Genomic DNA, 24,351 nt, shown 5'->3' with positions numbered 1-24,351 from the left:
TGATCCCTATTTTGGAAGTGTTTTTTATCTCCTTTTCTTATAAGACAATGACATTTATTAAGCTAGTGTTCTACCCAACTATCTTTAGCCTCATAACAAATGCATTTAGTTATTTACAATTACTTCAAAATTATTTTTATTCTGAAATACAACTTTTATTTTATTTTTTTTAAAGCAAGGAGACTTTAATAATTGAGCATGAGAAAACAATTTCAAGTATTGAGTCACTTGAACAAGAAAAGGTAGATGAGGAAGACGAAGGAAAGAAAGATGAATCCAGTTGTTCTAGTGAGGAAGAAGAGGAGGAAGATTCTGAATCAGAAGCAGAAACCGGTTAGTAACTTACTAACATACATTAAATATCTGTAAATAGTGCCTTTTCTTTGGTAATGAATAGTATAATTTATCAAACTCGAGTGCTAATTTGCTGAGTTTGCATTTGCTTAGCAGTTTGTGTTGAAATAACTAATGATGTCTTTACAGGCACCTAGGGTAACAAATAATCTGACAAGGCGTCAAAGGCCCTATTCACCCATCTATTATGTCCGCAGTTGCAAGGCAGCAACTGCGGACAGAACTACGGATGTGTAAACAGAGCCAATAGATTTTATTGGGCCCTGTTCACATGTCTGTATGGGGCCGTGATCTGTGCCTGCAAAATAAAAGCAGGCACAGGTGTTGGTACAGAGTACTGCCAATGCACATTTGTTGTGGGAATAGGTCCTATAATATATACCTCACAGGAGTTGTGACTTCCACTCATAAAGAAAGCCATAGTGCTGTGCTCCATCCACTATTTGACAAATCCCTACTGCGCTTGAAGAAACAGTTGTGGCTCCTGATATTATCAGAATACAGCATTATTATGGTATTAATTGGCTGCCAAAGGCTGGCACCCTTTCTGATCAGATGTTTAATAGAGCTGCGGTGCCTGGATGTACACAGTAAGCAGAGTCTGAAGCTCAAGTCTGTGCATTGTGTAGTGGCCATGCTGAATTACTGCAGCTCAGTCATTTAAGGCTTTTGAATGTGCTGAACTGCTTATTCATTTCGGTTAGTAATACTTGACTTTTATATTTATATCTGTAGATAAAACCAAACCACCTGCAAACAGTACGAACAACAGGTCTCAGATGACCAGTGTACCTGCACCTGCCTCAACTGTACCATCTGGGCAAGTCACACCTACATCACCCGTAAAGAAGGTAAAGCATATTGTTTTTCATTTCTGTAAATTACCTACTATTACATAAGCTAATATAAATTTATCTTTGAATTACATTTTTTATTTACTGAAAATTATAACTTTCAAAATCTTAATGAACAGTAGATGTGATGTAAAGCAAGCTTGGAATTTAATTATTTTTTTTTTTTAGTTATGTTGTAAAACAAAGTTATACTTAGGTGAAATTCAGGTCCAGTCTCCTAAAGGCAGATTTTTAGTCTTGTGCTGGTTGAAAAAAAAGATTGAACACATGAAGTCTGTCCAGTACAGAGTGTCACAGCTCAATGTGCCCATCAATCAAATGACTGCCTTTTCTGAGAGTGCTTGGATGACCGAGACTTATTGCGTTTAGTTTCTTTTTCAACCAGCACAAGACTGAAAAGCTGCCGTCAGGAGACTGGACCTGGATACAAGAAAGTACAGCTTTGTTTTACAGCATATCAAAAATTGTACCTATCATTTAAACAAGCTTCTGACATGTCATATCGAGATCTCATGTGCGAATGGGTGGGCTCTGGGTGCTGAGACCCCCGCTAATCGCTAGAACAAAGGGACAGAAACACTTAGCACATACCCTTCATCTCCACTCTCTCTGCTAAAGTAGCAGTGGATGGAATTATAATAAAGTCTGTGGAACTCCTGGCAGTTACATCTACCGGAGATACTATAGGCTGCCATTAAAATTCTGTCTACTGAATTAAAGGGGTAGTGCGGCGCTAAACAATTATTCACAAAATAACACACATTACAAAGTTATACAACTTTGTAATGTGTGTTATGTATGTGAATGGCCCCCTTTCCCGTGTTTCCCCCCACGCCAGAACCGGAAGTGTAGTGCTCTATACTCACCTAATTCGTGTCGACCCCCCCCCCCCGTCTGCCATCTTTGGACAATGATGTCATCTTCGGGCAGCCGGCCGAACTGCTCCATTCGTCCCTCGTGCCGACCCCCTCTGCCGCGTCATAACTGTGCTCAGCCACGATTGGCTGAGCACAGTTATGCTCAGCCAATCGTGACTGAGCAGCTGATGATGCGGCAGAGGGGGGCTGGCACGAGGGACGGATGAAGCGGTTCGGCCGGTCTCCCGAAGATGACATCATTGTCCCAAGATGGCGGACGGGGGTCGACACGAATCAGGTGAGTATAGAGCATCACACTTCCGGATCTGGCGTGGGAGGGGGAAACACGGGGAAGGGGGCCATTCACATACATAACACACATTACAACGTTGTATAACTTTGTAATGTGTGTTATTTTGTGAATAATTGTTTAGCGCTGCACTACCCATTTAAGGGGGAGAGTGCACACTTCTAACCACTTCAGACCCCTCGTTCTAGTCATCAGCTGGGGTCTCAGCAGCCGGACTCCCACTGATGCAGACACCTGACATGTCTGAGGTTAGTCTTTTGTATATTAGCCACTAAAGAGTTTTTGCAGGAAATATAATCCCAAATACCCTTGAGTTAGATCGCAGAGAAATGCATTGGATTTCAACGGCATGCAAATGTTGAGCTGTAGTTGGTCTCTGGCAAGGGCTATTTGATGGACTTTTTGCAGTTCTTGCATGTTGGGGCTGCATGCAGCATTATGAGCTTTAGCTTGTGTGGATGTCTAAAGTGGCATCGAATTTGTCCATGGCAGGCAGTTAAGTTGCGACTCTTTTTACAATAATGGCATTGAAAAATGGAATCCACTGTTGCATTGATGTCAGTGATTTTCACCTCCTAACTCTAGTCCTACTGTTACCACATTCTGCCTCTCAGTTGCTTTTGTTAAGTCTTCAACCTTTACTTCAGATCAGATTTTTCCTCTTTAAAAAAAAAAAAAGTGTGCATGTCCATACTGTCAGTTTCCATTTAACATTGAAACATGTCCTTTCTATAGCAAAATAAAGTGCTGCCAATTTGATATTAAACGAGCATTGCTTGGCTGGGCTGTGGAGTCGGAGTCGGAGCTAGTATTAGCTGGAGTCTGAAAAAATGTACTCCAGCTTTAAAAAAATAAAATAAAATAAAAAAAATCTTAGAACAATTTAAAATTGAGTTTTTATAGGAATTTTATAAGTTTTGCTCATCAATATATATTGAGCAAAATTCTAATAGGACACTGGCCCTATTAGATAAGGGTGGTCGAGGAAAAGTTGTCGGTCACTATTTGGCAGTTTGTTTTTGAGCTGAAAGAGTCCATTGTGTGGGGGGAGATCTGTGCGGTTCTCTTCCCGGATGCTGGATGATTGTATATGAGCAGCAGTGTAATATGGAGATATCCTGTGTAATATAGAGGAGGAGGAGAAGACATAAGTAGTGTAGCAGTAACCTCTGTCCTCAATGTGGTGTTTTTCTTCAGTGTTCTATGGCTGCAGCAGGCTGTGTGTGCTATGGCTGCAGCAGGCTGTGTGTGTGTGTGTGCTATGGCGTGACCCCTCTATCACTATGTGTGACTTCTCTATATCACTATGGCTGACATCTATATTACAGGTATCTGGCATTGTTAGCAGTATTTCTGTGTGTATGGTGAATATTTAGTTAGAAACATACTGTCAGCAGAAAAAGACCACCTGCTCCTTCTAGTCTAGTTGTGAGTAGTTCAGGACATTGAGGCTGGAGACTGGCTACGTCCACTGCACACACAGGAGAAGCTGCTTTATATCTTGCCTTATTTCCTAAGAAGTCACCCCAGGATCATGTAGGACATTAGGGAGAAGCTGCTGAGCCAGTGTGATAATTACTCCCCTTGTATATGACTGGCCATTTATGAAGGAGCAGGAATCTGAGTTGGGAGTCTGAGTCGATCCTGATAAAATTCAGGAGTCTGAGTTGGAGTCGAAGCTGCGGCTTACCGACTCTACATTTTTGCCAACACCCCCCCCCCCCCCCCAAAACTTTATTTCATGTCAGAGGCGGGTTTGTGCCTGTCTTTTCTCGGATCACATCTCTATCATCATGCCATCACCCTTGCCTCCCTCCAAGCAATGTTTGTTAAATAGGGAATTAGAAGCTGGCAGTACATTAATATACATATCACCCAACAATACGCAGAGTTGCTAAACGGCACTGTGTGGCTCAAGGCTCAGGTAGGGTGCTCTGCCCCACGGTCCCAGACCCAGGTGCCGGAGTTAACGCAAGAGGAAGGCAAGAGGCGGCACTCCACAGTTAAAGTGAACAAAACGTGGTTTTAGTTTATTCACTCAGTATGCAACGTTTCAATCTACTCAATGAGATCCTTGCTTGACAAAGATCTCATCGAGTAGATTGAAACATTGCATACTGGGTGAATAAACTAAAACCACGTTTTGTTCACTTTAAGTTTGGAGTGCCGCCTCTTGCCTTCCTCTTAATATACATATCCGTGCAGTCAGTTTCCCTTTAATATTGTGTACATGTAGAATAGTTGTCTTGCTTCTGTTACCTTACTAGGTAGAATAAGGACAGATAAAACATTTTTGTTTTGCCACTGCTATATTCCGCCACATCCACGCAGCTACAGAGGAAATATAGTATTACATGGCAGTCATTTAAAGTGTACTAGTAAGGGCCTGTGAGCTCCCTGCTGCAGAAGCCTGCCTGCCTCAGTGTTTTGCTTCTGCCGCTCTCCAATCAAAGAATTGACATGTCAGAGGCATGCAAGCTATCACATTGACACTCTGAGGCAGATGGGGAGCTCCGCTGTGGAATTCCATCTGATTTCCTCAGTGTGAATATACCCTAACAATGGTCCCGCAGCAACGCAATCTCCTGTTAATCTGTAAGTTGGGGTCTCCAAGGATACGGAGGCGCAATGAGACCATAATGTGCACAACGGGGCCCAATGGGGGGGTAGTGCACATTATGGTCTCATTGCCCCTCCGTGTCCACAGAGACCCAAAATTCTGTGTGATATCCCCATATTCTTTTAGGTCAGGAAGTGATAAAGCCATAAGTCAGGCATGTCCAAACTTTTTTCGAAGAGTGCCGAATTTGATGAAGTGAACATGTGCGAGGGCCGACCATTTTACATGCTACATGCTATATGCTTTATAACACAGGCAGATAATAGCAAGCTGGATACCTGGGGGGGCCGTAAAAGTTCGGAACGCGGGCCGCAAATGGCCCTCCGGCCGGACTTTGGACATGCCTGCCATAAGTGAAAGAAAGCTCAAATTATGTGACCTAACTGGTACCATTGTGGTAATATCTTCTCCTCCTTGCTATGGAAATGGTTAGGACCTTTGACTAGTTAGCTGTTCAGCTAATGAACCCAAACTGTGGTTTGACTTCTGCTGAAGTCAGATTTTTATTTTTACTATTTGCTTGTAGTAGATGTAGCTACCCGGCTCCTCAGTTCTTCATTACTTTGTCTTCACCTGCACAATACAAAGCCCCAGGCATCCACTTCAGTTCAGATATGTGTCAGAAAGATAAAATAGTTATTTTTTTCATTTTCTCATACTATGCTTTCCTTCTCATCCTATCTTGCTCATCTTGGGTTCAGTTTGATTTCATTGCACCTTTCATGCCAGTGGTGGATTCCGCACAACCTAATTCATGGAGACAGGGCTTGCGCAAAACTGGCATTGTCCTTGTGCCAAGTAAAGGTGACAAATCTCTGGTGAGGAAATAGTGTGCACATTTCGCTGTGGTTACAGGCTGTACTTTAATCAGATTTACATCACTGTGCATGGTCTTGAACTTACAAAAGTTAATCCTGTATCTGCATTACATGCTGTATTCAATGACTTGTCTAACTTTCAAAGTGAATCTGTTTGGTTTCAACATTGGGCATTTTTCCCCCATTTTTACTATTAACAAGTTTTCCTGTGTGCTTTTTGTTTTTAGTGATATTTTAACCCCATTGAGATTTACACTTGGGTATTTAATCAAAAGTCCCACCGTGACTATGACACAAAATCCTTCTGTATAGACCTGCATAACTTGATCAAATGCCCTTACAAATTTCATGAGTGATTGCTTCGGTGTTGGGAATTTCTAAGAATCAAGATGCATGTGAAAGTAAATTGCGGCTTCAATGTTTATACTTTACAGTTTCCTACTCCTGCAACTAAAATCTCTCCTAAGGAAGAAGAAAGGAAGGATGAATCTCCAGCCTCCTGGCGTCTAGGCCTGCGCAAGACAGGAAGTTATGGTGCGTTATCTGAGATTACTGCATCCAAAGAAGGTCAAAAGGAGAGGGACTTTACTGGGGTCATGCGTTCAGCTTCAAGTCCTAGGCTTTCCTCTACCCTAGACAATAAAGAAAAGGTAATGTTTATTGCAACGCAAAATTATAGATAAATGGCATTTGTAATTATGAAATCTTCATTGACATCTTATCACTGTGTTTGTGTGAAGCTGGCCATACAACTTAGATAAATGTTAGTTAAACCCAGAAATTACTACATCCTGGGCTGACCATCTAATATGTATGGTCAGACAGTTAAATTTGAGCTAAATGGTCTGATCATTTTCTATTTATTTTTTCTTCCTGGGGAATAAACCCCCGCTAGAGGGTTCTGGGAGCAGCTTACCAAAAACATGCACACTCCTCTAACAGTCCTCTGATGTGTATGGCCAACTTTAGACATTTTATATATTAATCTTGTATTTTTATCATGATCTAGATGTAGACTTTTTCAGAGTTTGGATGTAGAGATATTGTGCATTCTGTAACCGGCTGCAGAGTGTCTGGAAACTGTATGGAGAAGATTTAGTTAACCAGAAAATACAAGGCTATGTATTTGTCCCTTAACCCCTTTATGTCAGCAATATGTATATATAGGTTCCTGCTGCAGATGCCCTGTGCAGCAGGAACGTATATATATGTCCCTGACTGGGAGAGCCTTCAGATGTGCGAGTGGCCCCAATCACATCAGTGTGTCCGGAACTGAAAATAACAGGCAGCTGCGATCCCACAGTTGCCTATCAATAACCCCTTAAACTCTGCGATCTGACAGGTTAAAAGGAAACTCTAGGTAGAGGTTAAAAAAAAAGAAGAAAAAGCAGAAGCATATAGCATTACTTACAGGGCTGTGGAGTCGGTAAGCCGCAGCTCCGACTCCAACTCTGACTCCGACTCCTGAATTTTATCAGGACTGACTCCGACTGCTGCTCCTTCATAAATGGCCAGTCATATGCCAGGGGAGTTATTTATCACACTGGCTCAGAAGCTTCTTCCTAATGTCCTACATAATCCTGGGTGATTTCTGAGGGAATAAGGAAAGATATAAAGCAGCTTCTCCTGTGTGTGCAGTGGATGCCGCCAGTCTCCAGCTTCCTTGTCCTAAACTACTCACAACTAGACTAGATGGAGCAGGTGATCTTTTCCTGCTGACAGTCTTCTATGTTTCTAACTAAATATTCACCATACACACAGAAATACTGCTAACAATGCCAGATTCCTGTGATGTAGAGGGGGTTACACACAGTTAAATAGAGGGGTCACTGTGGGTGTGGGGGTACGCCATTGCACACACACACACACACACACACACACAGCCTGCTGCAGCCATAGCACACACACACAGCCTGCTGCAGCCATAATGTGTACACACACACACACACACACACACACACACACACACACAGCCTGCTGCAGCCATAATGTGTACACACACACACACACACACACACAGCCTGCTGCAGCCATAGCGCACACACAGCCTGCTGCAGCCATAGCGCACACACAGCCTGCTGCAGCCATAGCGCACACACAGCCTGCTGCAGCCATAGCGCACACACAGCCTGCTGCAGCCATAGCGCACACACAGCCTGCTGCAGCCATAGCGCACACACAGCCTGCTGCAGCCATAGCGCACACACAGCCTGCTGCAGCCATAGCGTACACACAGCCTGCTGCAGCCATAGCGCGCACACAGCCAGCTGCAGCCATAGCGCACACACAGCCAGCTGCAGCCATAGCGCACACACACACAGCTGCAGCCATAGCGCACGCACACACACACACACACACACACACACAGCTGCAGCCATAGAACACACACACAGCTGCAGCCATAGAACACACACACAGCTGCAGCCATAGAACACACACACAGCTGCAGCCATAGAACACACACACAACTGCAGCCATAGAACACTGAAGAAAAACACCACATTGAGGACAGAGGTTACTGCTACACTACTTATATCTTCTCCTCCTCTATATTACACAGGATATCTTTATTACACTGCTGCTCATATACAAGCATCCAGGAAGAGAACAGCACAGATCTCCCCCCACACAATGGACTCTTCCAGCTCAGAAACAAACTGCCAAATAGTGACCGACAACTTTTCCTCGACCACCCTTATCTAATAGGGCCAGTGTCCTATTAGAATGTTGCTCCTAATATATATTGATGAGAAAAAAATTTAAAATTCATATCAAAACTCAATTCTTAATTGTTCTAGGATTTTTTTAAAGGGGAACTCCAGATAAGATTTTTCTATTAAAAATACATTAAAAGTTAAATATATGTGTCTATACAATGTATTACAGTATCTGTATGGTTCTGCCACACTGGTAGCTGATAGAAATCCAGGAAGTGAAAAAAAAAAATGGCCCCTGTGCAAATCCACATTGTCTCCTGCTCCTTCTGCTATCCCCCCCTTAGGAGACAATTTTCCATGCCTCTGTGTTTGCTGAGATCAGGCTGATGATGCAGACAGGGGGCAGGGCGTGATCCCCCAATCCCCTGAGTGATTCACCATCTCTGACCGGCCAGAAGCAGGTGTTGCACTGATTTCTCTAATTGTGCAGAAGTGTTCAGTGAAATTAGGGCTGTGTTCACTGATGTTGGAGAGCCATTGCAGTACTGCAGCGTATTCACAAAAATGATGCAAGAACAGTAAATGTAAAGTAAATGATGCTAAACGGCAGAGGATCAGAGCCTTATTGTGTGGCTCAACTTTAAAGATAAAAGATGCTTGATCATAATATGTGCGTGGAAATTAAAAGAAAAAAAAATTCAAAAAGTTCTTTACGTTATTCCAATATCAGTATTACAGGTAGAGAATACAGCGTGCTGTGTGGTGATACAGGGAGAGAATACAGCGTGCTGTGTGGTGTTACAGGGAGAGAATACAGCGTGCTACAGGTAGTAACAGGTGTTACAGGTAGTAACTGTGTGCTGTGTGGGTGGGACAACAAAGAAATTATAAAGTACTGCAAATAATTCAGTAACACAATGAAACTGCAATGTGTGAACACTGCCAAAATGTTCTGCAACATCTTTGGGCGGGGAATAGGCACGGTGGAGGACTGTGATGAACAGCTGAGGGAAAGCATTGCATTCTGCAACCTGTAGTACTGTGTACAACTGATAAACCAGGAAGTGCAGAAACACATAACTGAACAAAACCCCCCAAAACAAATGGATTTTTGGTAGTTTGAAAAATGGAATTAATAGGTAAGTAATGCTTAATGCTTCTGCAGAAGTTTCTTTTTTCTTAACCTCTACCTGGAGTTCCCCCTTAAAGCTGGAGTCTGAGTCTGTACATTTTTTTCGACTCCAGCCAAAACTAGCTCCGACTCCACTACTCAGACTCCACAGCCCTGATTACTTACCTGTCTATCCCAGTTTTGAAACTACCAAAAATCCATTTGTTGGGGGGGGGGGGGAATGCAATGCTTTCCCTCGACTGATCATCACAGTCCCCCACCCATCACAATCAGTAAAATTAGTGCTGCATCTGCTTCTGGCCATTCAGAGATGGTGGATCGCTCAGGGGATTGGGGGATCCAGCTAAGCCTCCTGTGACATCACGCTCTGCCCCCTGTCTGCATCATCAGCCTGTGCTCAGCAAACACAATTTGAGACAGAGGCGTTGAATATTTGTCTCCTAAGGGGGGGAGAGCAGAAGGAGCAGGAGACAGTGGATTTGCACAGGGGCCATTTTTTTTCACTTCCTGGATTTCTATCAGCTACCAGTGGGGCAGAACCGCACAGATACGGTAATACATTGTATAGACTAGTGATGCACGATGCACCGAAATATCGATACTACTATCGATATTTCGGGCAGAAAAACGGTTCGATACCAGGATTTCCTGGTATCGATACTTCATGTTAATCTGCATAATAGTGCAGATTAACATGAAGTATGGTGCAGAGAACACGGCCAGCAGCTACCTGAGCGCCGGCCGTGTGCTCTGTGTGCCGCCCCCTGTCGTCCCCTCCTCCGCCCGCGCGCTCTCCGCTCCCGGCGGCGCCAAATTTAAATATTTTAAGGGTATATTCACACGAACGGGCTCGCAGCGAGATTCTCACTGCGAACCCGTCAGGTCCTGGCAGTTCCCACACACTACATACTTGCTGCGGTCTAATGGACCGCAGCGAGTATGTAATTCTGCCGCCCTTAACCCCTTCTGCTCCCGCCCGGCTCCCCCGCTGTAAGCATACATTACCTGTCCTTGCTGCACGGGGTCCCGGCGTCCTGCTCTCCCGTCCGGCCAATCAGTGGCTGCGGCTGGGCAACACACTAATTGGCCGGACGGGAGAGCAGGACGCCGGGACCCCGTGCAGCAAGGACAGGTAATGTATGCTTACAGCGGGGGAGCCGGGCGGGAGCAGAAGGGGTTAAGGGCGGCAGAATTACATACTCGCTGCGGTCGTTTAGACCGCAGCAAGTATGTAGTGTATGGGAACTGCCAGGACCTGCCGGGCTCGCAGCGAGAATCTCGCTGCAAGCCCGTTCGTGTGAATATACCCTTAAGGGTAGATGCCGCTGTCATAACCGACAGCGGCATTTAACCCCCGCAGAGCCGATCCATATGCAGCACGAGTCTGCTGCATATGGATCGGCCCCTCACTGCTAATGACTGCGGCCCGCAATCCCGCGGGCGGCAGTCATTCAACCATTCCAAATACGGGACCCGCCGGTGCTGCGGCAGCGGTCCCTTACCCCAGCCAGTTCCCCAACCTCCGGGTCCACAATCCTGTCGCCCCCCCCCCCCCCTCCCGCGGGGCCCACCGATACAGTGGCACAACAGCTCCCAGAATACCTTCTTGTGGGGAGTTGTTGTTCACAAGGAGGCATGCTGGGAGTTGTTGTGCCAGGAGGCTGCTAATGCATTACAACTCTCAGCAGCATACCTCCTTGTGCACTACATCCCCCAGCATACCTCTTTGTGCACGAGGAGGCATGCTGGGAGTTGTAGTGCACAAGAATGTATGCTGCACAGAGTTGTTGTGTCAGGAGCTGCACAACTGCAATTCCCTGCATACCTCCTTGTGCACTACAACTCCCAGCATACCTTCTTGTGGGGAGTTGCAAAGCACAAGGAATTATGCTGGAAGTTGTTGTTCACCAGGAGGTATGCTGGGAGTTGTAGTGCACCAGGCGGTATGCTGGGAGGTGTAGTGCACAAGGAGGTATGTTTGAGGTTAGAGGGGAATTAAAAAATGTAAAAAAAAGTGTTTTTAAAATAAAACAAAAAAAATAATAATAAAGGTTCTAATAATCCCCCCTTTTCCCTTTTTTTTTTTAAAAAAAAAAAAGAACATACATGTATTTGGCATCCATTACATGGGAGTTGTCCGAACTATAAAATGTAACAAAGTGATCAAGAAGTCACACAAATAAAAATGTTGTGCATGGGGGGAACATATCTGTAGTCAGGGAGGAGGAAAATTATATTTGTATTTTTACGTGTTTTTTTTTCTCAAACTTTATATTTAGTATCGAATTGGTATTTAGTATCGAAATCCGAAAGCTGGTATCGGTATCGAACTCAAAATTTTGGTATTGTGACATCCCTAGTATAGACACATCTATATAACTTTTAATGTTCTTTTAACCCTTTGAGGACCAGGCCCAAAATGACCAGTGGACCGTGCAAATTTTGATCTTAATGTTTTTGTTTTTCCCTCCTCCCCTTCTAAGAGCTCTAGCAGTCTCAGTTTTCTATCTACAAGCCATGTAAGTGCTTGTTTGTTACAGGAATAGTTGTACTTTGTAATGGCGTCATTCATTTTACCATAACATGTATGATGGAATTCCAAACATATTATTTATGAAGATATAAATTGGTGAAATCGTAAAAAAGAATACAATATGGTAACGTTTGGGGGGTTCCTGTGTCTACGTAATGCACTATATGGTAACAGCGACATGATACTATTATTCTATAGGTCAGCCCGAACACAACCATATGCAGGTTACACAGATTCTCTAATGTTATATATGTATTTTTTTTATGAAATCCTTTTTTTTGGCAATTAAATATTAATAAAATGGGCCTATTGTGACGCTTATAACGGTTTTATTTTTTCACCTACGGGGCTGTATGGGATGTCATTTTTTCCGCCATGATCTCTAGTTTTTATTAATACCATATTTGTTTTGATCACTTTTTTATAGATTTTTTTTTAAATATATAATGTAACATAAAATCGGTAATCTGCGCACTTTTTCCCCTCTTTTCGTGTACGCCGTTTACCGATCACAATGACGCTTGTTATATTTTAATAGGTCGGACAATTACGCACGCTACGGTATATTATATGTTTATTTATTTTTATATGTTTTATTTATATAATGGGAAAGGGGGGTGATTTCAACTTTTATTGGGGGAGGGGTTTTGGGGTAGTGTAATAGTGTTTTGAACTTTTTTTTTTTTTACACATTTGAAGTCCCTTTGGGGGACTTCTATATACACTACTTTGACTTTTACACTGACCATTGCTATGCCATAGGCAAAGCATTGATCAGTGATATCGGCGATCTGCTCATTGAGCCTGCCTGTGCAGGCTCAGTGCAGCAGATCGTCGATCGGACCGCACGGAGGAAGGTGAGAGACCTCCGGCGGTCCGTTTCAACGATCGGGTAAGTGACAGGGGACTCCCCCTGTCACTCACTTAAACGCCGCGGTCGCGCCATTTAAGGGGTTAATGACACGCGGCAGCGCGATCGCTGCAGCGTGTCATTACCGGTGAGGTCCCGGCTGCTGACTGCAGCCAGCCTCCACCTGCTATGAAGCGCGCTCCGCTCTGGAGCGCGCTTCATAGCGGGAGAAACACCCAGGACGTAGAGTTACGTCATGGGTCGTCTGGGGACAGACTTCCATGACCTAACCCTACGTCCAGGGTCGTCTAGGGGTTAAAAGAAAACAAGTTTTTCTTATCCGGAGTTCCCCTTTAAGCACCTGCCACTTGTACCGACGGCGGGGGCGTTTTGTAGAGAGTCTGCTCTTGGGCAGACTTTATGTACAGATCGCCGATAGTACTGATCTATGCTATGCTATGGCATAGCTTAGATCCGCTTATACAATCTAATGATTGCATGTTTAACTGTAAAATAAATGTTTTATAAAAAGTGTAATAAAAAAAAAAAGTTTAGGGGTCTGTCCACACGTAAATCTTGCTGCGAGTCTGGCAGGTCCTGGCAGTTCCCTGTCACTACATACTTCTGCTGCGAGTATGTAATTCTGCCGCCCTCTTAACCCCTTCGGCTCCCGCTCTGCTGCGTGTATACATTACCTCTCCTTGCTGCACGGGGTCCCGGCGTACTGCTCTCCTGTCCAGCCAATCAGTGTGTTGCCCAGCCGCAACAACTGATTGGCTGGGCGGGAGAGCAGTACGCTGGAACCCCGTGCAGCTAGGAGAGGTAATGTATACACACAGCAGAACGGTTTAAAATACGGTTTAAAATACCTCCTTACCCATTATGTCAAAAAACAAACGAACAAAAAGCATATTACATATTGTAGTGTACGGAATTGTCTGATTCATTAAACTATAACATTGTTTAATATAGAGCGCATGAGCAGTAACACTAGCCAGGTGCCTTATGGGCACTGGGCCCCGGGAAGAAAACATTACTACATTATGCATCTAAAATATGCTTTAGTAGCCGGCACTGAGGAGGATGGTGGGATGGATGTTTTTTTTATCTAATACTTTTTCTTTTCCTTTAACATAGGAGAAAGATGCTAGAGGGACCAGGCTAGCGTATGTCGCTCCAACAATACCTAGGCGGCTTGCTAGTACTTCTGACATAGAAGAGAAAGAGAATAGGTAATGTATTTCCATCCAACTCCGGGCAGTATTTAGTAACCTGGGCACATGCTATGAATGCTTGATGATCTGACATAAGGTGGGGGGGGGGGGGGGTAGAGCCAACTGCACACCCAGTGCCTTAGTTAACTTTGTAGAATTATGCGGTGCAGCAAATATGAACATGTCCTATTAATTTAAGAACCTGTACATGAAACTTGGGTGCATTGGCGACCCAACCACCCACCAAGCTTGAAGTTATGTCAGACAGCAGCAAGTTAAAAACCATTCCTGTGTATCAGTCAGTAAGACTGGAACACTTATTTATTATCGTAGAAGGTTAGGGGAGACTAAATTGCCTTTAACGTGGGCTGATCCTAGGAACACCTTAAGAGATCAGCCGACGTGTGATTAAATGCCGGCTCACTGGCTGATTTAGATTTTTGTAAATAAAATCATTATTGGCAGCACATTTTCCTGTGTAAACATGAGGTATGCGACTGATTTTTTTTTTTTTTTTTTTTAAGCGTCATTCACTTTAAAGGATTAGAATTGCAAAACTACACACAGAGTCATGCTATTTCTGGAGATAAGTGACCAAGTTTTTCTAAACCTGGATAACCCTTTTTAAGCTCTGGAGAACATATGTCAGTGTAGGTTCATAACGCTCACTACACAACTGAATTTCTTAAGGGTGTAGTTTTCAAAATGTTGTTACTTATCTGGGGTTTCCCGTATACAAAAGAACGGTGGGAGCTACTGTACATCTATAAATGGGATGCTGCCCATGTCCTGATTACAGAACATATACAAAACAGAGAAGGACAATAAATGGCGCACCCACAATTATGTAATCAATGAATTCAATATCTTTATTATCAAAGCATATAAACAAAACCTCAAATGGGGACATACACTGAAAAACAACTAAAAACCCAATATGGGTAAACCATCACAGGGAGTGCACATAACAATGATTATGTCCCTCCCACCGCAGCCCCAAAGAAGAACAAATCACTACCAGGCCCTGTATGCCGTCTGGTAAGATAAATATCAAACCTGACTACTCCAATAGTACTCCTCCTAAAGTGCTCGTGCTCACAAGAAATACATGAATGAATGAATAAATAATCACATGTGAAATATAAATAATTCATAAACCAATCCATAAACATATCCAAAAAAGTGACCAAGTGCTAAGCCACCCTATCACTGGAGAGTCCAGGGAAATCAAGAACACTATAGTCACATGTCACCCAGGGCTCTGGAATGGGGCTCCAGTCTGCAAACCCTACGCGTATCGTCACATCACGTGACTTCGGGTTTCCTTCTTACTGGTATCTCAGTAATGATCTAAAACCAGTATAGCAACATATGAATTGATAAAAATGAGCATTGAAAATGGCTGGTTACTAAATCACTTGCCAAACTTATTTTTGGTAAAACACAAGAAGGATTTGACTAGTTAAAGGGGTATTGCAGATAATCTTACTTTGTACGGAGCTCTGCCGCCACAAGTGTGACGTCACTGTACGGCTGCAGTCTCCTGCGTCAGGCTGTGCCACCCTCCTGTTCAGCGACAGTGCTGTGCCATACTTTTGTGAGAAGAGAGTATACAGCCGCTGGGTGTATCTATATGTTTAGTTCAAAGCCATACTTATCGCGAGGGTACAGCACAGTTTGTGTTTAAAGAGGAGGGTGGCATAGCCTGAAGCAAGAGATGTCCTCTGCAGTTGATGTCACAGCATAGAAGAGCAGTGCAGGAACGCAGCCTTGCTGTTAATTTACACTTCTGGGGGCGGAGCTGTACAAAGTAAATTTGGCCGAAGTACTCCTCGAAGAATTCCAATATATTCACTAATTCATGTGTATTCTTTCACAGAGAATCTTCTATTGGACTGTCGCGCCTTGGTGGATCTTATACAAGAAGGCGATGGGAGGATGATCTGAAGAAGAACAGTTCTGTTAACGAAATTTTAAATACCAGCTATCAAAGAAGGTCTGCATAGATGGAGATATTTTATACAATATTATGAAACTATTCAAGTTAACGTGGCCTGTTGTAGTTCCCTGCACAGCAAGGAGCAGGGAAAGAATGTGAAGGAGCCACAGCACTGAATTAGTGCTGTATTCCCTTTATTCTCAGCATAGGTGGGGGGGTCTCGGAAGTCAGGGCCCCACCTTCATAAAGTAATGGCAGTTCTTCAGGAAATTAGAATACCCCTTCTAACCTCAGACATCACATTTTCTCAAGTATTTGTTAAATTGGTACTCTGGAGAAAAATGTATTCTGGTGATGGAAAATTATAAAAATTTGTATATTGCTTCTACTAAAAAATTAATAAAATAGCCTTTCAGTACTTATCAGCTGCTGCATGCCCTGCAGGAAGTGGTGTATTCTCTCCAGTCTGACATGGTTCTCCCTGCTACAATCTCTGTGTCCGCAACTGTCCAGAGTATCTGAGGTTGGATATGACATGGACAGAGGTGGCGGCAGGGAGCACCATGTCAGACTGGAAAGAATACACCATTTCCTGCAGGACATACAGCAGGTACTGAAACATTTGAGTTTTTTACATATAATTAACAAGATAAGGTAATCAACAAGTGTCAGAATGTTAAACAGAATTATACAACACATTGTGTCCTCTGGAGTACCTATTTAACTGGTTTATTCCTTTTGATTAAATAAAATGCATATCCACATTGGAATGGTGGCAATCACATGTCTATAGCCAGCTTGATAGTGTGTTTTTAAAGGGTGTCTGGAACAGAATCAGATTGGTGTGCAGCTGACACTGGAAGACTATGGTTACACCCCATGCCAGCCAAGGCTTATTAGTGTAGGGCTTGTGCACCGACCTTGGCTGTATGCTTATTTGCACAAAGTTTTTTTTTTTTTTTTTTGTGTGTGATGGTTATCTCTTAAGGCACATTGCAACCACAAATTTTAAGCAAATGGCTGGTAATATGAAATTATAGCTTAAATATATGATAGTTACATAGTAAGTTTCGAAGTTTAAACGATTTAAGTCATTTAATTTTTAAAAAGGACACTCTGGGCAAAGGTAAAAACTCCAGAGGAGGCAGGGAGTGGTGGGAACATATTAAAGAAGTCATAGGTACCTGCCCCCACAGTGCAGTGTCACCGCTCCCAGTCACCTGCCGGGCTCCTGCATCTCCTGAGTTCCTATTTCGTCACGGCACTACAGGAACTACCTGTATTAGCCAATCAGTGGCACAGCGGTGGATGGGTATGTTTTTTTTTTTTTATTATGTTCCCACCACCCCCTTCCTTCCCTGGATTTTTATGTTTGCCTGGAGTACCCCTTTTAATGCTGAATCGTATGTGTTTATAATGATTTTCACAGATTTTTTTGGAGGGAAAACCATTGCCGTTTGTATGAATCTTTTTTAAACAAAGCCTAAAATGGATCCAGCAGGAATGAGAGGTCCTTCCTTTGTATTTCCCATTCCTTTTCAATCCATTTATGGATTTGACTCTAAAGATTGCTGCAGAAAGCTGTGTGTTAAACTCCCCTAATTTTTATTTTTTTTTTACATTGTTTCTCAATCAGTAACTCCTTTGGTAGACGACAAGATGATCTAATAAGTTCAAGTGTTCCAAGTACTACATCTGGATCTACACCAACAATTACCTCTTCTGGGCTAACACGGAGTCTGTCTAGCACTATTAGTACTTCAAGGAGTACTATAGGATCTTCAGGCTTATCAAGCAGGTATTGTTCAGTTCCTCGTCATCATCGGATATTGTATAATGTTCAGAGGTAGGAGGAGCTGAGCAGAAATAGTTTTGTTTCAATAGCTGCATTTTTTGGGTTTAGGCGTCCAGTTGGGGAACGTGCTCTCTCAGTATGCATCTCTCTCACTCACTGGACTCGAGAATAGAGCAAGAATTTCCGTCAGTAACTTGGTTACACTGATTAGGTTAACACCAAACTATAGCTCAAAGCTGTTTAGCTCTTTCTGTTCTGTAACATGACGCTGGCAAAAACTTGTTCAACATGACAGGTTTCTTTTAATTTGTCTAACAATTCAACATACAGCTTTGTGACTTGCACCCTGTTTTTTTTTTCTCATTCTTATCCGCTCTAGATGCCTAAATTTATCTCCCCTGTGCCCACTCTGACAGCGCTGAGCTCCCTCTCCCCCCCCCCCCTCCCTTTGTAGACACTTGACATGTGATCTCCTCTCTTGGGGCTGGGTTAGCTGTTTATTGACTTGCACCTGTTCACTGCTAGTGAATGTGCTGCTTTCATAGACTGTTTCCATGAGCCTAGGTCTCTGTAATGTGAAAAGGTAAAGTTCTACCTCTGCTTGCTGTCAGTGAATGCAGGCATATGTACCTGTCTTCTGTCACAGCTCTGTATATTGTAAGTGGTATGGATGTTCTTAGAGTCTGAATAGAAATAGAATGTTTTCATTTACAGTCAGCAAGCAGAGATCTAAACCTGCCCTATACCCCCCACCCCTTGGTAAACAGATATCCATTATGCAGCACATAGCTACACCATGTGTGTGTCAGCTCTGCTACATCATCAGCTAGTATGGAATACATACTGTGGCTCACACAACATAATTATTTACTATTCTTTACAGTGTACCTATCATTGTAACTAACTTCTGACATGTCATTGTGACATGTCAGCACCCAGACCCCTATGGATACAAACTTCTGAGACCTCTGCTGAGTGCTAGAATCGCGCTGTGCCTCTGCATCTCTGTTTTTAACAGCTTTAACACGTGTTGTACAATATAATATCTATGGGTCTTCCTGTATCTGGAATTGCCCCATAGCTTTCTGCGTTGCACAGATTCATAATGGAAATGTATTTATAGCAGAAATTAAAGTGCATGCAGCTGATCCCTAGTGCCCCTTCATTTTAACAATCAGCGGGGGTCTCTGCACCTGGAACCCCATCAATACCTACTTCTGTCATGTCACATTAGAAGTTTATTTAAAGGTAACCTGTCATCCCCATGCCGGGGTGAAGGCCGCCTGACCCGCCGCTAGAGCCCCGGATACTTACCCAATCTCGCCAAGTCCCCCTCCTGGAGCTGATCCCGGGACAGAGATATCCTTGTCTGAAGCCCAGCACGCGCTGCAGAGATGAGTCCGATGCCCATAGAGAAGAATGGAGCCGTCATTCTCTATGGGCGTCGGACTCATCTCGGCAGCGTGCGCCGGGCTTCCGACAAGGATATCTCTGTCCCAGGATCGGCTCCAGGAGCGGGACTTGGCGGCGAGATGGGGTATGTATCCGGGGCTCTAACAGGAGGTCGGGCTGGCTTCACCCCGGCACAGGGGGTGACAGGTTCCCTTTAAATGTTGGATTAAAAACTTTCTTCTGTTTAGACATTGCTTTTACATGCTTGCTTTGACCAGCAGGACTGGACATATTAGGCTGACGTTCTGAGAGAGTGTCATAGTGAAGGAGTTGGGACAATTTTTATTTATTTTTCAAATTGGGATTAAAAACTAGCTTTGCATGATCTAATACAGTAAACTAATTTCTGCAACCATTTTAGACTGATAGACAACCTCTCTAACCTTTTTAGTCAGCCATTAAAAGCTATCCGCAACTGAGGGCTCTTACATTTTGCCACTGACTAGTCCTTAAAGGAAACTTGATAGCATAAAATGGACCAAACCACTCACTAGAGCAAGCCAGGGGAGAGTGCAGAGCACATTTTCTTGCCAGCTCATGACCAAGACACACTCCTAATGTAAGTCTGTGGGACTTGTACAGTGAGTGTGGAGAGAAGTGCTCAGCCACATTCTTCTTTTCACTTGTTCTAGCAATGAGCAATGATCCCGACCTATCAACTTTTGACATGTCTCTCCAAAGCTGTATGCATTGAACTAGGATAAAAAAAATGTGGGATTGCAGTCATATTGTTTTTCACCCTTAAAACTCTTATTAATTAACCATGCAGTAAAATTGGCATTATCTAAAGCCTATTGGCTTGTCTAAAATTGCCTATTACAAGGCTCAATTAATCTTGCTGTCCTTTTTTTTTTTTTTTTTTTTTTTTTTTTTTTTAATAATTTTTATTGAAATGAAATACAGATAGAAGAACATCTAGAAAAATAATAGCTATAAGGACACACAGGTCCTAGCACCAAATACACAGTCAACAGGATGCCTATGAATTAACTAGAAATCAATTATTTTGTGTAATTTTTTCCAAATATAAACTCAGGTAACAGAATAGGGCATACATCGAAAACAAAAAATAACAGATCAATAACAATTTCTCAAGGAGTTAGAGAGTCAGATAAGTAGTTTCTATACAATCTAGTCCAAGGCTCCCATAGGTTTAAATATTTATCATGTGATCCTGTTTCCCAGCTGCACAACTCCTCAAATTGCCCAATTTGTTGCACTTTATCAACCCATTCACACATTGTAGGCGGGGATTCATCCCTCCAGTAAATTGGAATAAGCAGTTTTGCCGCCGATAACAGGATAGTAGGTAAATGATTTTTGGCTGGGGTGAACAAGGGAGAGGGGACCCATAACATAAGGGTTGGATCCAGTGGAAGGTTGCTTCCACAGATGTTTAAAATATGGCTGGCGATTTCAGACCAGTAGTGTTGGAGTTTTGGGCTTAATAACCATATATGGGAAATAGTCATTTTCGAGAACGTTCTTTTTTTTTTTTTTTTTGTCACAGATGAGGGGTCCTATACCACCTAGATAATAATTTAAAGGAGTTTTCTTGAGTTTTTATAAATTTGTGAAATTGTGGACTGGGAGAATGTCATATTCAGTTGTTTCTCCCATGATAAAATGAAAGATGGTTTGGTCTCTGCCTTATTCATCAACAAACCTTTGTAGATTTTAGAAACTAATCCTTTGGGTAAACAATCCATACCCAGGTAGCATTCTAACCATGAAGCCTCTCTATAATTTGGGAACAAAGTCAGAAAGTCACAGCATCACTTAGTGAACGTCTGATTGTGTTGATTGTATACCACCAGGGGGAGGCAGACCAAGTAAACCTTCAAGGGATGGGATTGCTTTATTTGCCCTTATGTATGGGTAAGAAGAAAGGTGCAATAGATTAGACTGTGGTAAGGTCAAGTAAGTAGTGGATTTGTTCAGGAAAGCTGGTATAAGCCCAATAGGCATGTACGGGGGGGAATCTTTAGTTGCAAGTATTTTATAAAAATGATTTTGCCAGACGTTAAGTGTGCCTTGTAGTAGTGGCCCCACCTGTTTAGGTATGTACATTTAGTCCATAAGCAAAGCTGGTTATCCTTGCCTAGAATGTGTTTTTCTAGCTTAATATATAATTGGGAATGCTTAACTGTAGTTAGAGCAAGCCATCTAGATAAGTGGACTGCTACATAGTAGACCTTCAAATCTGGGAGTCCACAACCGCCTAAGGGCTTGCTGTCCTTAAAATTCATGATTGTCAACCACACATCATGTGTTTACACAGGGCACTGCATGGCTGGTAAGGATAATTTAAGTGGCCGCACAAAAGGTGCAGTCAGTTGATGAATTAAGGCCCTTTTACATGAGCCAATGGTGGTGGTGGGGGTGAGGGATTTAAGTCAAAGGAGCAGTAAGTGTAATTCAAGTTTATGGGAATTTATTATAATCTGTATACAGTGTTCTTTAGTAGCGTGCTATGTAGTTGTGAGACGTTTAAAAGTATAGGCTACCGCCAAGGTAGAGATTGATAGTTACCCTTTCAACAGCTATACAGAAGAGAAGGTTATTTTAACAATGGCCCTTCTGGGGAGTTAGACATCTGCAGAAACATTCTCTTACATATTACAGCTGATTTCAGAGACATACAGCATTAAAAAGATAGTTAAGGGAGCCTTCTTTATGAGAAAACCTTAGTCCAGACTTTGTATGTGAACCAAAAACTGTTGAAATCACTATGCCATGAAAGTTGTTACTCTTTAAGCTATAGCTTTAAAACATACCTGTTTCAGGTAACTCTTTAGTATTAGATTAGTGTGTATATACACAAATGATAAATGTTAGTATTTTTGATCATTTTATGACTTGTATTTGGCATTTTACAGCAGTTTTTTCCCCTCTTCAGGCCATTTCTAAGGTCCCTTTTACAGCTTGGTGACTTTATCAGTTCAGTGCTCACTTACTGAGCCTATATAATGCCTAATAATTGGGCAGCAAGGGCTGCACGGACATTGTTAGCGATGTCCATGTAGCCCTTGTAAAAAAGAAAAAAAAAAAACTACATACCTCTCCATGCTTCCTGCTAGTTTCCGCCCATTCCTAGCACCGTCTAAAGTGACAGGCCGCTTAGCCAATCACTGGGACAGTGCCATGGTAAATCTGCTGTCCTATATTTCCAGCAAACATGTGGACAGTAGTTGCTACTTGATCAGTTTGTGAGATTATAATCTATTCTCATCTCTGCACCTCAGAATGAAAGATGAGATTAGGAGAAAAAAGTGGAGAAAGGGCCCTATTTCACCGGACGATTATCGTTTGCATAATCGTTAACGTTTAATGATCTCAAACGACCGCTATTGCGAAAGACCTGAAAACGTTCAGTCATTTCCATGGAACGATAATCGTTACTTATGATCGTAATTGCGATCGTTTTTTCTTTGCTATTTATTCGCTATTGCGTTCGTATCTATTGCGAACGGCCGAACGATGTCTTATTCAATGCGAACGATTTGCGAACGAGCAACGATAAAAATAGGTCCAGGTCTTATAAAGCGATCAACGATTTCTCGTTCGGTCGTTAATCGTTAACTGCATTTCAACCGAACGATTTAACGATAATCTGAACGATTATCGTCTGGTGGAATAGGGCCCTAAGAGGAGGGAAGGAAGAGGCATTTTTCCAAAAGTTTCTTAGACCTTGTTTTATTGTTCAGTATTAATAAAACTAATGTGATCGGAATGCTTTTAAATTACAGTGAAGCAGTGAAACCTTGGATTACAAGTAAGTTCGTCTAAGAGCGTTTTTCAAGACAAGCGAATAGTTTAAAAAAAAAAAAAAAAAAAAAAATTGTCCTATTATGTGCCCCCTGTGTCCCCATTCTGATTTCTAACTGAGTAGAAATCCCTCTCATTTTAACACATTGCTACCTGATCAGCTCTGCTAGTGATCAGATGCCTTCTGGCTTTCCTCTACTGCCCGTCTGTTACCGGTGCTTACCTGTGACTCCCAAATTAACCCCCTCACCGATAGCTGCTGGAGGCAGCCAGCACTGGTACCAGCACCAGCCAGTTTGTAGCCACCTGGAGAGTTTTATGTGTGGAGGAAAAGTTAACTGATTAACCTCTTCGTTACTGATACAGCGTTCTTTATTGATATAGAGCGTTGTACCTACCTTATTTTTGGCTTGTTGAACAAATCATCTGCATTTGTTATTTCTTATGGAAAAATTTGCTTTGATATACGAGTGATTTGGAGTACAGGCATGTTCCCTGAACAGATTATGCTCATAATCCAAGGTTTCACTGTATTCAGAATTTTTGGTAAATTTGAAATTGTCAGGAAATACATAGCCATTGTCCTGTTAATGTCACTGTCCCTCTTTGTGACTGACTTTCTTTATATGCACATGCGTGTAATTGCATTTAAATGTTGTTGTGCTTTATAGACTGGCTTTCATTGTGTGTTTGTTCTTTCCTCTGTGTTGCTGCTTGTCATGTTTTAGTACCTCAAACCGTCTGTGGGCAGACGATGGCTCTGAAAAAGACAAGGATACTGTCCCTACAGCAGTCACCATTCCAGTTGCGCCAACTGTTGTAAATCCCACCACTACTTATACATCTATGACCACAACTTCCACTGGCACTGTTCCTTCCACAGCAGAGGTCAGGGAAAGACGCAGGTGTGTATAATTTTTGCATGAGTCTGTCGTCTTACCTTGCTGTTTTGTTTTGTGCAGTAGAATAAGTGTTTCCCTTTGCAAATATGTGACTACAGAAGTCAAAACTTCTTCCTATGTGATGTCTTGTGGTCACTTCTACAGGCTTGTCATAATGTTGTGGCATGTTGTGTAATTTAAGTTGCATGTTTGCTTTTTAATTTGGGACTTTGATTTATGATCTCCTGCAAAAGAGAATTATTAGGAACATATTTTGCCAAGCTCCAAATAGTATTGACTCACTCTGAGACCTTTAA

General features: G+C 42.6%; 1 protein-coding gene across 5 annotated transcripts in view; it reads left to right on the top strand.

Moving 5' to 3' along the window:
* The window catches only part of PPP1R12A (protein phosphatase 1 regulatory subunit 12A), a 113,694-nt gene that overhangs the window by 57,039 nt on the left and 32,304 nt on the right, over positions 1-24,351 (top strand). Inside the window, exons 8-15 of one of the 5 annotated variants that reach the window (XM_069975658.1) lie at positions 176-333; positions 1,090-1,205; positions 5,697-5,813; positions 6,281-6,463; positions 14,123-14,217; positions 16,079-16,195; positions 17,775-17,936; positions 23,882-24,058. In XM_069975658.1, the coding sequence (XP_069831759.1) occupies positions 176-333; positions 1,090-1,205; positions 5,697-5,813; positions 6,281-6,463; positions 14,123-14,217; positions 16,079-16,195; positions 17,775-17,936; positions 23,882-24,058 (1,125 nt within the window). Of the gene's footprint in view, positions 1-175; positions 334-1,089; positions 1,206-5,696; positions 5,814-6,247; positions 6,464-14,122; positions 14,218-16,078; positions 16,196-17,774; positions 17,937-23,881; positions 24,059-24,351 lie in introns of all 5 variants that reach the window. The other 4 variants (XM_069975695.1, XM_069975678.1, XM_069975686.1 and 1 more) reach the window with 4 other exon arrangements.

This window comes from Dendropsophus ebraccatus, chromosome 1, assembly GCF_027789765.1.
Source record: "Dendropsophus ebraccatus isolate aDenEbr1 chromosome 1, aDenEbr1.pat, whole genome shotgun sequence".
Lineage (NCBI taxonomy): Eukaryota > Metazoa > Chordata > Amphibia > Anura > Hylidae > Dendropsophus > Dendropsophus ebraccatus.
This window is presented reverse-complemented; position numbering and strand designations above follow the sequence as displayed.